The sequence below is a fragment of the Hordeum vulgare genome, chromosome 1H (assembly GCF_904849725.1).
Source record: "Hordeum vulgare subsp. vulgare chromosome 1H, MorexV3_pseudomolecules_assembly, whole genome shotgun sequence".
Lineage (NCBI taxonomy): Eukaryota > Viridiplantae > Streptophyta > Magnoliopsida > Poales > Poaceae > Hordeum > Hordeum vulgare.
In genome coordinates, this window is record NC_058518.1 from 102,613,755 (window position 1) to 102,628,715 (window position 14,961).

Genomic DNA, 14,961 nt, shown 5'->3' on the forward strand with positions numbered 1-14,961 from the left:
TCCATTTTCTGGCAAACTGGGTTGAGAAAGGCATGATGTTGTATGTTGTGTATTAATGGGTTGCTGTGGTGATGTAGTAACACAACTTCGATTTCTTTGCATGCCGAAGAAACAAAAGGATTGCATATTTTGAAAACTTGCGACATGGAGTATGGCCATTTTAAAAATAAGGAGTTCTCTTAAATATGCTCCTTTATTAGTTTGCAGTTATAATGTGGAGGGCATTTTCTTCTGATGCAACAAACATTGTTAATACATGCATATCTTGTGCCAATTGTGAGATTTATCAATTTATTTATTTACAAGAATAAAAGTCCATAGTACTACATCAGTTTCTGCATAAAGTAACATGGAGTACATTAGTTTCAGATCAACCTAATGTGATTCTGGTACTGTTATATCATGACAACCTTAGCGCACGCAACTGACTAATACATTAGCATAATATATCCTTTTTTGATTATTGAATGATACAACATATCTTTACATAATTGAATTTCTTTGTTTCATTTATCTTATACCTGTGAGAATACTATCACTTGTCACAACTGACTAATACATCAGTCTAAGAATATCCCTTTTCGGTTACTGAATGATATACTTTTAACTGAATTTCTATATTTCATTTCTCTTATATTTATGTTCCTATTATTCCAATGAAATAGTAGACGGGCGCAGCAACGCGCGCCATCGATGATCTAGTCTTCCTAATAATTCTACTTGGTCACTTGGATCAACCCACTTCAATCTTATCTGAGTTTCTGCCACAACCTCTTCATAAGTAGGACTCTCAAGAAATGTCAACACTTTCTCATACTTGTCAACAATATCAACATTCATGAATGCCTCTTTGTCAACATAATGAGCATTCACAATCTTGTCCATCTAAAAAAGGGAACAAAATTACCAATGCTAAGTCACATTCTAACAAAACAACTAAGAAACATATATGTCCATCCTAATTAAGCATTACCCTAACCCTAAACAATAAGCATAAAACCAACCAATACAATGCAACAAAATTGGAACAACTATACTCATTACTAGATAAACTAAGAACATCTATACCCATTATTGGAAAAACTATACTCATTATTAGGGCTAGAAACACATGAGCAAAAAACCACCCAAATAGACAATCCCAACCAATAAAAATGGAAAGATGAAGGAGATTACCTCAAGCAATGCAAATGATACCGGATCCACGGACCAAACCAATCCTTTTGAAAGGATTTGAGAGGGGAGAAGCGAGGGAGAAATGGGGAAAAGGGGCCGCAGCTCGAGGAAGAAGGGGGTGGAAGAAGAAAGTGAGTGGTGCATGAAGGGTGGCCTCCTAATAAATAGGCAGGAAGAAACATCATAGTGCTTGGCGTTGCAGTGGTGCTTAGAAACGCCAGATGTGGTGGCGTTTCAAGAAAGGAAAAACACCACGGAGGACACGCATATTGGTGGTGGCCAGCAACGCCACATTACACTGGCGTTTCTTATTGGGGAAGCAACAACACGGCTTGTGGCGTTAAAAAAAGGTTAAATCATGAAATCTTTTTAAACCGGGTTCTTTTTATGCTCATCTTTTCAAAAAAATCAGAACAATGATTTTGTCCTTCAAATGGTCCTTCCTCAACCTTTTTTCACATGACATCCCAATCCTTTGCTGTTCACATTGTTTAAGTTCTCGGAACCATGCTTTTCAAAAGCAGCCCGAGACTTCCAAAAGGCACAAACCGCGTCGACGCAGCTCCGCCCGCCATTTGGAGCAGAGCGGCCTTGTCGTAATCCTCTTTCCAGTCTTCTCGTCCACACCTCACGACCCCCTGGGCCCGCGTCCAGCTCATGCACGCCTCTTCAATTTATCTTCCCACCAACTCACCGCCCTCTGCACCCCAATTAATTCGCCGCTTCTCGCCGCAGGGGCCAGAAAACGTCCTGTTCTACCTGCCCTTCTCACCCGCGAGGACCCTTTCTTTCTTCCTCCCGGACCCAAGAAGACTCTGCTCAAAATCTCGCCAACCTCCGGGCCACCATCGCCATCACTCCATCCAAAATCCCCATCCAGACGAGCATTTGGGTTGCCATCTCTTTGTCCGCTTCGCTTCGCTCAAAAGTTAAAAGCGGCGGCGTGCCGTTGTCTGCTTCTCCGCCAGTTCCGCTCCACCTGTGCTCCCTCCCTCTTCTCTTGGCTGGCTTCAAGAAAAGACTGGCTCTGGCTCCTCCGATTTCCCAACCGCCTGGCTGAAGTTCTTGCGGGGGCTCCGGTGAGAATCGCGAGGCTGCTTGTTTGGGCGGAGGCGAGAGGCGATTCAGCTGCTGGGAGGCCTGCACGGCAAAGGTAAACCCTCGTCTTAGCTGGGGGATTGGGTTGATTTCACCCGAAGGATTTTGGTCTGTTTCTCCTGGCCCCTGCATGTTGGAGATGATACTGATGGTGTCGTTGTGGGACTATTGTGCAGATCCAGTTCGTGGTGGATGGAGCCATGCTGCGGGTGTGCTTGATAAGGTTCTTGCTTGCCTGATAAGCAAGGTTTCTTTCTGGTGGTTCCTCCTCCTGCCGACCAAGACACAGAAAATCTAAGCCTGTTCACACTTTCTACTGCTTCAATTTTCGAGTGTTCTTGCTGCCTGAAATGACATTAGTTTTGAGGGATTGCATGCCTTGGGCTCTGGAACAGTTTCATCATCTCTACTCTCTTCAGTTGTTCTAGCTCTCCCTTTTTCCTTGCTGGCTGGCTGCATCTTTGTGCAATTTATGGCACCTGTGTCCCTTTAACCCCAGTTTCCATTCAGATTCATCATGGGCACCACTTCTGAGCAAAAGATAGCTCTGCTCCTTCTTGGGACCATCTGGGTTCTTCTTGGTACCTGCAATGCTGAATTCACCCCTGCAGACAACTACCTCATCAACTGTGGTTCCACCGTTGACGTTCATGTCCCAGGTCAGGGGTTCTTCAGAGCAGACAATTCCGGCTCAACTATTTTGAAATCAGATCACAACGTCGCCGCAAATACCTTGCCGGATGCAGTCATAAGTTCTGACAATCCTGTGCTGTATCAAACTGCAAGGATATTCAGTGTGCCGTCGTCCTACTCCTTCAACATGAAGAGCCGTGGCCGGCATTTTGTCCGGCTGCACTTCTTCGGTTTCAGATACCAAAGCTATGATCTTGCCGTGGCAAAGTTCAAAGTGTCCACGCAGGATGTTGTGTTACTTGACAATTTCACTCCGCCGAGCAATTCCTCACCGCTGGTCAGGGAGTATTCACTGAATATTACTGAGGATAAGCTGATTCTCACATTTGTGCCTCTGGGAAACAGCACATCTTTCATCAATGCTATTGAAGTAATATCTGTTCCTGATGATCTGATACGTGATTCAGCGCAAACTGTAAATCCCTCCGGCCAGTATCTCGGCCTTACAACACAGTCATTTCAGACATTCTACAGGATTAATGTGGGTGGACGGGAGGTGACCGCTGCCAATGACACACTCTCGCGTTCATGGGATACTGACCAGAACTTCTTCCTAAATTCCACTACCACTGAACTGTTTGCTTACCAAGCGAAGCTGAATTATCAGAAAGGTGCTGCAACCAAGGAGGATGCACCGGACAGTGTGTACAACACTGCAAGGCGGTTTGCTGTGCAAAATAGAACCAGCTTAGTGTCCAACATGACATGGCAATTTGATGTTGATGGTAGTTCGAGCTATCTGATCCGCTTCCATTTTTGTGACATAGTGAGCAAGGCAGCATATTCCCTCTACTTTGATATTTATGTGGATGGCCGGTTAGCGTTAGAAAATGTTGACCTCTCTGAAAGAGTTCTTGGTACCTTGGCTGTGCCATACTACATGGAATTTGTCTTGAAGTCAAGTGATCCTTCTGGTAAGCTAAGTGTCGGCATTGGGCCTTCCAGCTTGAACAATGTGGCACCAGATGGCATCTTGAATGGCCTGGAGATCATGAAGATGGACATCAGTACTGGCACTGTTTATGTTGTGTGGCCACCAGGAACGCCAAATAGGAAACTGGCTATCATATTGGGCACTGTTCTCGGAGGCGTTGGTGCTGTTAGCATTGCCATTATTCTCTGCTTCGTCCTCAGAAGAAAGAAAAAGGAGAAGAAGCCGCGGCGGGCACCGACAAGTCGGCCTTCAAGTTCTTGGTCACCACTCACCCTCAATGGCCTTAGCTTCCTTAGCACAGGTACCCGAACAACCAGCCGGACCACTCTTACATCTGGGACAAACAGTGATGCAAGCTACCGGATTCCTTTTGCTTTGCTGCAAGTAGCAACCAAACACTTCGACGAGCAAATGGTTGTCGGAGTTGGGGGGTTTGGGAAGGTATACAAAGCAGTTCTGCAGGACAGCACCAAAGTCGCAGTGAAGCGGGGCAACCAGAAGTCCCACCAAGGGCTCAGAGAGTTCCGGACAGAGATCGAGCTGCTGTCAGGGCTGCGACACCGTCACCTCGTGTCACTCATCGGATACTGCGATGAGCAGAACGAGATGATCTTGGTGTACGAGTACATGGAGAAAGGCACGCTGAAGAGTCACCTGTATGGCAGTGACATGCCTCCTCTCAGCTGGAAGAAAAGGGTGGAAATATGCATAGGGGCTGCAAGGGGCCTCCACTACCTGCACACGGGTTTTGCAAAGTCAATCATCCATCGTGATGTCAAGTCTGCAAACATTCTCCTCGACGAAAATCTCATGGCCAAGGTTTCTGATTTCGGCCTGTCGAAGACGGGACCTGAGTTGGATCAGACACATGTTAGCACTGCGGTGAAAGGGAGCTTCGGGTATCTTGACCCTGAGTACTACCGGAGGCAGAAGCTGACCGACAAGTCGGATGTGTACTCATTCGGCGTGGTCTTGCTGGAGGTGATATGCGCGAGGCCAGTCATCGACCCAACTCTTCCAAGAGACATGATCAACCTCGCAGAATGGGCTATCAAGTGGCAGAAGAGGGGAGAGCTTGGTCAGATCGTCGATCAACGGATCGCTGGGACAATCAGGCCTGAGTCGTTGAGGAAGTACGGTGAGACTGTCGAGAAGTGTCTTGCGGATTACGGCGTTGACCGCCCTACCATGGGTGATGTCCTGTGGAATCTGGAGTTTGTGCTCCAGCTGCAGGAGGCCGGCCCGGACGTCTCCAATGTTGACAGCATGAATCAGATCTCTGAACTTCCTCCGGACACCAGAAGGATGGGCTCTCTGGAGATTGGCACCGCAGACGAAAGCCCCACAAACATGGATTACTCTCAGATGTCGACCAACGATGCCTTCTCGCAGCTGATGAACACTGAAGGGAGGTGAACTGGACAGAATTGTTTCTGTGTCACCAAGGAAGTTGGTAAAAACATGTTGACCTAGAGAAAGAGATGTCTGTTGATCATCTATACCATGTATTGTTGTTCCCACAAGTCCTTAATTGCATTCATGTTCTGATATATGTTTGGAAAATGATTGTAATCAACCGACTGATTTCAGCCGAGCGTAAGCCTCCTTGAGGAATCGACACATGTCCCTGCGGCCGTACCACCTCCAGTCTTATCCTTTTCCTTACGAGTCATCTTCTTCCTCTGAAGTTCGAAGCCGAGGGTAAATCCTGCTGCTCCTCTCCTCGATCCTTCCCCATCCTTGCTCTCCTCTCACCGCAGAGCCTCCCCTTCTCTTTCTCTTCCTGCCTTTCTTCCACCCCGACCAGCAGAGTTGTTGTTGTTGCTGCTACGAGGGGCATCACTGCGTTGCGACCACAACTTTTTTTTACAACAGCGACGGCGAGCTGTTGCTGCATAGCGACGACGCTGCTCACGGTGACGTGGGGTCACAGGGGTAGCGGCCGCCGACGCTGTAGACGACATCGTTGTCGTAAGGCAACCGCTAGCCAAGAATGCTGCAATTGCTGGTTGCGGTAAGTACCTGCACCACATCAAGCTGCATGCAACCCCTGCAATGGAACTTTGGCGGGGCTGTCGAGAATGGAGCTTCGTCGGGGATCACGAGTGCTGCGACGGAGCTTCACCGTGGCAGTCCAGTGCTGCAATGGATCTTCGCCGGAGGCGCCGGTGTCGCGAAGGAACTCCGCCGAGGCCGTCTAGTGCTGCAATGGAGCTTCGCTTGGGCCCACAAATTCGGCAATGAAGCTTCGCCGGGGGTCGCGGCCGTCTAGTGTTGCAATGAAGCTCCGTCGAGGCCGTCTAGCTAGTGCTGCAATGGTGCCCACACAATTCGGCAATGAAGCTTCGCCGAGGTTATCGGTGTTGCAATGGAGCTTCGTCGAGACCCTCTAGTGCTGCAATAGAGCTTCGCCGGGGCACCTCAGTGATGCGATGGAGCTTCGCCAGGGAGGGGGCGTCCAATGATGAGATGGAGCTTCATGTGGAGGGTTGCTACTGTTTGTGATGAAGCATATTCAAGCAAAGTCATGCGTCAGCTATTCACGGCCCACTTTGGTTAAATCAAAGGGTGCGATAGAATTAGATGAACGGCCAGCGAGACGCCTTAATTTTCCCTGGCATCAGCCGGATGATTTGTAGCATCCGCTTATATGTTTTGTTCTTTGAAGTAATTGTTGATGTGTTAGAAGTTTATCAGTCTCTTTCCCTTTCATGTGCAAGTGTTATCGACCTATTTGGAACACATGAACTTGACAGAAAATTTAACACTCATGGAGGTACTGGAACACTTTGCTAGACAAGAACAGGCTTCCTAATCCTGAATTCACTTTTTTTACACGACACCTAAAAGGTAGAAATGCAATTTACCATTTCCTAAGGGGTGACAATTATTTAGGTAGTGAAGTCTGGACAACACTGATCATGCCAGCCAACAAAGTATGAATCCAGCCGAGTCTAGATAACATTGTTACAACCGCAAAAAAACTTTATCAATTCAGATAAGGCGGCATAACACGCGTCTAACATTTGTCAAACATGAAAAAATCACGACCCGGACAGCTTTGACAGGTTTAGACGAGGAGGCATGACGCGAATCAACGTTTGACAAACATACTAAAACATAGTCTACCAACACAAGAGTTCAGCCCAAGAGATAATGCAACAAGATTCAAGTTGCAGATAGTGCTCGGCATTCACCGTCACTCCCACGCGCTGGGGCTCCTTCCGTTAGTGGCAGGGCGGCTATCACGAGCTGGACTCAGGCTGTTGCCTCTCACACCGTTATGTAAACCATTGACTTCAGCTTGCTCCCTTGGTGGGTGGCTCTTGCCATTTGGTGCTGGGCTGCGGTTCAAACCGGAAGGTGAAGCACTCCTCCTAGGACTGTAACTAGAGCTTCTTGGTCGCCTTTCCTCATGGCCAACGGCACAATCATCCCTCCTTGTATAAGGCGATCGGCTGTTAATAAGAAAATCACAACATCGACGATTAATGATACGGTGCGATCGGCTGTTAATAAGAAAATCACAACATCGACGATTAATGATACTGTTATAAGAAAGCAACTAAGCAGAGAAGAATGTAAAACACAACTGCCACACTTAGAACAAACCCAGCACCATATATTCATTTAATTTGCATACATATATCAGTAGCATCCACTTACAACCAGATACTTCGTCTAGACAGACTCACTGATCACATATCACCATATAGCAGTGGCAGGCATGAATATATATATGACTATCAAAGGTAAGCTTACTACTATGTGACTGAAAGGAGTATATAGTCGGAAATTGCTTTTGGAGCTCGGCCTCCATGGAGGCCTTTAAATTTGAAATTCAAATTTCATGAAAATTCATATTTTTACATTTCAAAAAATTCTGAAAACAAATACAGAGATAAGTGAAGGCGTACAACACATGTGTGTAAATTTTCAGAAAAAAATACGTTGAAATGAGGGCTGTACAAAAAAGACAAATCTGAGGCTTTTTAACACATGATACTATTCATCGTTCCAAGCCATGAATTTGTCTTTTTTGTGCAGATCGTATTTCAAGGTATTTCATCCTAAAATTTTACACACATAGACATAACATCCTCCCTTACTTGCATATTTTTTCAGATTTTTTTTAAACCAAAAAGTTCGAATTTTAAAATTTTCAAAAATTTCGGCCACCATGGAGCTCGGCCTCCAAACGTCCATTCTCGTATATAGTAGGGTAACTCTCATAATAGTACATTTAGTTAAATCCTCATAATGCTAACAAGATATACTACCCAGACATACGTCCTTGACAGTTAAGCACTGGAAGATTGCACAATCATCGGTCACCATGGCAACAAAGCACAAATAAAGGAGACATTGCTCATACTTCATAGTTCATACCTGTAACTCCTGCTTCGGCTCATTCCACGATAAGGTGGTGGGGAGCGTGAGTAGCTTCTTCCCCGCCTGTATTTGCAGGAGCTAACAATCAAACGTGCACTAATAAAAGGTCACATCGCAAAGAAGCTCATTAAAGGATGCAAGGGAATACTTGAGATTCTTAGGACTGTTCTGGCAGTTTTTTTCTATATGGCCCTTTTCTCCACAGCGATAACACTTATTTTTCCAGTCGCCAGCATTGCAGTCACGAGCCCAGTGCCCATCAATCCCACAGTTAAAGCAGCGGCCAGAACCAGGAGGAGGTCCTCTGCCCAAGTACTCGCGGGAACCTCCTGGGCCACGCGGGGTCTAGAAAAGCAACACAGGCTTATCAACTGAAGTCAAAGACAGCAACATCAAGAATATAGCAACAATGCAACAAGTAATCAAACATCATTATCATCCTAGCCCGCAATTATAAAATCAGAGTCATTGGGGGCAAAAATGTATTAGAATAACAGTATTAAACTATGCACATAGGAGACTTTTTGGTCCATCAAAGGCTCATTTGTAGATGGCATCAGGGCAAAGGTTACAGTAAGCTTACCCCTCTTGCAAACTCAACAATGATACGGCTCCCGTCAACATCTTGGCCATCAAGCTCATACCTTGCATCATCTGCATCCCGGGGATTGCTAAACTCCTGCAACATGATCCAGCAAAACAAAAATAGGGGCGGGCTTAACATGAACAATCTAACAAAGTAGACAATTATCTGCGCATATTCCAGGAATAGAGCATGGAAATCACAGGTGGAAGAAGTTACTTACAACAAAGCCATAATCATGCTTCAGCTCCACACATCGTATTCTGTAGAAATGGTTGACAAAAACAGGAACACCATCAAGATGGTATGAAAAATGCATCACCAGTCATCACTCATAGTAAACATCTACTCGTAGAATAGGCAACAGAATATTTCAAAAGAATCGCCAAAATCTTCTGTAACTTTGGAGCAAGACACCAATTTCCACCAAAGGCACCCTCACAGCATTGACACCAAGGTAATAGCCCCTCAATACCTTCAACAAGATTATTCAAGTCAAAGCTGGAAAGGTTTGTCTGACATGTGATGGCAAATTGGCAAGACCTGGTAGCACTATATAAATGGTCAAAATCAGCAGATTATACCCCAACAGAAGGAACCTTAAACTTCCAAAGCTTGCTAGTTGCAAGTCTCTACCAGCAGGTAAGACAATAAAAGGCTAAACAATTACAATACAGTAAATAGGTAAATGATAACTCTTGAAAGTAACCTAGCAGAGACTATTGATATAGCTGGATTTAAATTACATTATCAGTGATACAGTGGTAGTCTTGACTCTAGGCTACATCAATGCCAAGGAACCTAAATTGACCCATAATCTAGGGAAAATATTCCTATGCCTAAGAAGTATGCACAAATTAGAGCAAGCCAGGCTCTGCAAGTAAATAGTTCCCAAATTGCACACAAACACATGTTAAATCAAGTAGTGCACAAAAGGTGTAAATTCAGATCCAATTTTCTCACCTCCCATATCTGCCGAAAAGGTACTCAACATCCTTGGTCCGGGTGTGGGTAGAAAGATGGCCCACGTACAACTTGGTGTTGCCACCATATTGGTCATACCGATCATAACGGTCATTATAGCGATCGTAACGGTCGTCGTAACGATCATAACGGTCATCATAGCGATCGTAACGGTCGTCATACCGGGGCATCTTGAACTGCAAGACAAAATTGAGCGCATCAAGGCATGCAGCCAAAATACTGTAGAAGAAAGACATGAAAACATGCAAATGCACCAATATACCATTGGTTAATATATCCAGTGATTAACATGTAAGACACTTCCATAAAATTTCAATACAAACGGCAAGGGGGGCACATTGAAATAAAGTATTTCCTATATATCTGGAGGAGGCGAAACATAATAGGTAACACAAAAAATACTCTGATACTAGAATGTGTTTTCATGATTTGTAACAGCATATTAACTCGCATCCTCAAAATTTCTCACGTGGAACAATAGAAGATTGGGCGCATCTCTTCAGAAGAAAGGGGATCTAAAATTCCAAATATGCAAATGCACCTAAGTTTTTATTGCCTGCTGGGTCATCATTAACTATTCAGAAATTAAGACACTTCTATGCAATTTCTATACAGGCGGCAGTGGAATTGCGTCAAAATAATCTAGATTTGCCCTCTATATGTGAAATGGGGCTGGAACTGAACAGACAACACAGAATTCATTCCTATTGAAGATCAAATTGTGCTTTTCAATAGCATAGCAACGCAAACACCAATTTATTTCTGGCATAGCACGACAAGAATAGTTGAAATTTTTGTTTGAGATGAACACGGAGAGCACCACCAATCAAGCAGCACCAAAGCCCTAGTACGCTAAACCCTAGCAAGCGCGAATCTTTCCTAAACCTATCAAAAGGCTACCAAATGAAAAGGTGGAACGGCCCCCTCTTTAGAACTTTCTAGCGAAGAACAACATTTTCATCGTTTCGACCATGCATGATCTCGGCAAACCCAAGAACAAGAAAACGCAGCAGAAGGACGCACAGCCCGCGAACAGAACCAAGCCGACCGCACGGCACGGGATAACACGACACGAAATCCGAGAAGCGAGCCGCGCGCGCGGCAATGCGCACACCCACGAGATTACGCACTCACCGAGCGGCCGAGGAAACGAACCGGGAATCTCGCGGAAGAGATAATCCAGTCAGGATTACTGTGGCGCCCACCTACTTACCCCGCGATGCAAGCGGCGCCGGCGGCTGCTGCGTGGCTAGAACCCTAGCCCGGCGAGGCGGCGACAACGGAGACGGGGACGGACACGGAGAGGAAGAACAATCGGCGGCGGTGGAGGAGCAGTATATATGATGGCCGTCTGGGCTTGGATGAGGCCTGTCCAGGGTCCAGTTGTTGTGGGTTACGGCCTGCAGAGTCATGGGAGAGTGATGGGGCCATGAATTGCGGCATTGCGTAAAAAAAACGAGTTGCCACTACCACCTTTAGCAAAACTAATTACTATGTATATCTGCTTCTGCCGTATATATTACTATGGTGTCACTAATTCTTCCTTACTCCGTCATGCATGCATGTAATAATATCATCAAAGATTTTTTTTAATATTTGAAATTTAAAAAGTTTTATCTATTAAAGCATTAATTCGATCGATGATCCGTTTTTACCGTAGATTTTCTCGCGACGAGCTCTTCAAAACTATCTCATATCGACATGTTTCGATAACTTTTTTCACGTCCGTACTTGCCACATTATTTAACCCACTTGTCATATTATTAATCACTTACTTGCCTGAGAGAAATAACTTAATTACCATATTTCAATGTTGTTTCGTACAAAGCTTGTTGGTGTTTTTAAATCTAGTTGCCACAAAAAAAAATGTGCTTGTCATTTTTAGTGCTAACCTAGTTGCCATGTAGTCTTATAAAGCTTGTCAATGCTTATAAATCCACTTGCCACAATCTTTTTGATGTGTTTGTCATTTTAATGCTACCTAGTTACCATGTTGTCTTATAAAGCTTTTCATTGCTTATAAAATCCACTTGTCACAAACCCTTTGTTGTAATTGTCATTTTAATATTTACTAGTTGTCATGTTGTCTCATGAAACGTGTTGATGCTTTATAAAATTCACTTGCCACAAATGCTTTATTGTACTTGTCATTTCAGTTCTATCTAGTTGTCATATTGTCTCATAATGCTTGTCTTTTTTATATGTTTATAAAAAACTAGTTGTTACGGTGTTTTCTTGCAGAAAAAAAGTTAGCCGTGATTGACAAAGTTAACCAGTATGTAGCCATCAGATATAGGCACGTGTTTGTCATGTTTAAACAGATAGTTGTCAGGTTTAAGTAGGTATGGTCCTCGGGCTTCAAGCAAACATAGTTGATTCCAGTCAGGACCAAGCCAAGCTCCGTACTCCATGGCGAGCTAGCCCATTTCCGTTCCGATCGCCACGCAACATCCACGAAGCTCACCGCGGGCAGCCCAACGACACCTGACCGGACGGGACTATATATATATATGCCCATACATACATCCACGCCCACCAGCATGTCCATCACTACACGAGCACCAGCCGCCGCACGGGACGAAGCCCGTGCGCACGTTGTAGTTTAGATTTTCCCTTCAATTATTGCCAGTAAGCAGGACACATCATGATTATTACTACAAAAAAAATGCAAAAACTTGGTCATCGTGTCTTACAAAAGCATGTCGTGAAAATAATCTAGTTGGTACGCCTTCACTAAGGGGACTGCTATACGTCGATCCGCCGCCTCGCAAGCCATAGGATGTGGCGAGATAAAAAAAAATGTTTTGCAACAAAGACCTTTTTCCAGAAACATTTATAACAAAGATTGCGTTATAGAATTTTTGTGTAATAGATTATGTTGCAGAACTTTCTTGCAACAGAGATTGTGTTGCCGATTATATATTTTTGCAACATGTGTGTTGTTTAATTTTTTTTTACAACACATGCAATGTTGCAGAAAATATTTTCAGTTTTTCTTTGTTTTTATGTTTTGCAACATGTGTGTTGTTACGGAGGGAAATTTTGTAACATAGGTAAAGTTACAGAAAGAGAAACACGCGTCACACCGAGGAGCCGGTGGATCGCTCGTGTGCGATCCGCCGGCTGAACGTAAATGTTTTCCGTCCAAATTAAGTAAAATAGATGGTATTGAGTAAAATCATGTCTTACAAAATCAGAACACCATATAATTACCATCAAAATTTTATATTTGTTGTAATCATTACCATCAATTTTTTAAGCATAAAGCCTATATTTCCTCTATTCCTTGATTGCACAAATAGATGGAACACTTGATATTCTACTGGTCAAAAGCAATTGCTTCTTAAATTAAATCACTTGAACATGTAGATAGAACACCCTCAAACTACTCGTTGAATAGAAGAGCCTTCAACACCAGCAAACTTGCACAAATACACCAAAAACACTAAGGCGCTGCTTCATGTGTTCATGTAACTACTTGATCCATCCACTTTGCCCCTAGAGAATGAAGAAAAGAAAAAGCGAAAAAAGAAGCACCAACGTGAACCGTGTAGCACCGGAAGTACCATGCCCTCTCTATCCTTCCGCATCCAGCCTGATGTTGATGGTCAGACCCATCTTAATCCACATGGCTCAGTATCAAACATGGATAAAATTTTAACCAGACAATAGCTAAAGATAAAACAGACATTAACAAATGAAAAAATAATACATATATATGGATACTTAACCTCAATTTGACCTGTAATCATGTATATATCTAGTTGAAATTGGTGGGGTCAAAGCACACATTGATTTGTCCAATGCATGCCATTCCCGAATACATAGCAATGGGTGTACTTCAACACAAACTGATGTTGGACCGCAGAGTGCTGTGCTCGCCATGGACTGCCAGAAGACCGTACTTGCGGCTGATAGGATCTATTGATCCGGTGGACATGGGATTGTAGTGATGGTAGGGTTTACCTTTGTCCTGCACTTGAGGTGCTTCCGTCGGTGTCCATGGTGAGGTGTTGACGGCGACGGCGACGGAGAGAGGTGTGGTGGCGGCTATGCTTCCCGTAAGCACTGCGCTAACCCTAGATTGGAAGGGGATGTCGGTGGGGAGTCTAGCAGCGCGGTGAACCTCGCACCGTGTGCCCCGGCCCCATCTCTTTATTTATAGCGCATGTCACATGGGTCCACCAACCATAATGGGTTGGGCGCCCCCGATCAGGGCGCATGGATCAAGAGTCCGGGAAGAGATCAACCTAACATTCTCCCCTTTGATCTCAACTTTTACTTTTGACTTTATACTTTCTAGTTTATTCGTTCCATCACATATTGGTACATAGAGCATGTCTCATCGTCACAACTTAATTGCCGATATAATCATACAGCTACAACATACGTTTTGTTCAGAAACAAATTCTGTTCTTTTGGGCCTCTGATGATCCAGGAATCATAGGCTTTCCATTAAACCCATGCCCGCTAAGTGTTTCTTGAACACATTGGTTGGTAAGCCTTTCATTAGCGGATCTGCAAGCATATCCTTTGTCCTTGTATGCTCAAGACTTATAGTGTGATCGTGGATTTTATCTTTCACAGCATTATACTTTATATCTATTGTCTTGGTAGCATTACTCGACTTGTTGTTGTGAGCATAGAATACCGCGGGCTGGTTGTCACAATATATCTTTAGTGGTTTGTGAATACAATCTACCACTTTCAAGTCGGGTATAAATTTCTTTAACCATATCACCTGGCCGGTGGCTTCAAAACATGCTATAAACTCTGCTTGCATCGTGGACGATGCAACTACGGTCTATTTGGAGCTTTTACACGAAATAGCCCCTCGAGCTAGAGTGAACACGTATCTTGACGTGGATTTTCTATCATCTCTATCCCCCGCAAAATCAGCATCTGAATACCCTTTTATCTCTAGGGAATCAGATCTTCGGTATGTTAGCATGTAGTCCTTCGTGCCTTGCGCATAACGCAATGCTTTCTTTACCATCTTCCAGTGCTCTAGGCCTGGATTCTCTTGATATCTACCGAGTACCCCAGTGATAAAAGCTAAGTCAGGGCGAGTGCACACTCGTGCATACTGTAAACTTCCAAC

General features: G+C 44.3%; 2 protein-coding genes across 5 annotated transcripts; one reads left to right on the plus strand and one right to left on the minus strand.

The window, feature by feature from the left end:
- Positions 1–1,886: 1,886 nt before the first annotated feature.
- Positions 1,887–5,451, plus strand: LOC123426354 (receptor-like protein kinase HERK 1). Its single transcript, XM_045110167.1, has 2 exons — positions 1,887–2,329; positions 2,451–5,451. The coding sequence occupies exon 2, from the start codon at positions 2,792–2,794 to the stop codon at positions 5,315–5,317; it is 2,526 nt and encodes an 841-aa protein (XP_044966102.1). The 5' UTR covers positions 1,887–2,329; positions 2,451–2,791; the 3' UTR covers positions 5,318–5,451.
- Positions 5,452–6,868: 1,417 nt separating this feature from the next.
- LOC123426363 (serine/arginine-rich splicing factor RS2Z33-like) lies at positions 6,869–11,176 on the minus strand. 4 transcript variants are annotated; one of them, XM_045110186.1, is made up of 7 exons: positions 11,074–11,176; positions 9,840–10,036; positions 9,100–9,139; positions 8,877–8,972; positions 8,442–8,638; positions 8,291–8,356; positions 6,869–7,359 (listed from the first exon to the last, which is right to left on the minus strand). In XM_045110186.1, exons 2-7 carry the CDS (start codon positions 10,028–10,030, stop codon positions 7,101–7,103), a joined length of 849 nt encoding a protein of 282 aa, XP_044966121.1. In that variant the 5' UTR covers positions 10,031–10,036; positions 11,074–11,176; the 3' UTR covers positions 6,869–7,100. The 4 variants fall into 4 exon arrangements, with proteins under 4 accessions (XP_044966121.1, XP_044966112.1, XP_044966129.1 ...); XM_045110177.1 differs by having other exon boundaries at positions 10,995–11,166; XM_045110194.1 differs by having other exon boundaries at positions 11,016–11,164.
- Between the last annotated feature and the right edge of the window lie 3,785 nt (positions 11,177–14,961).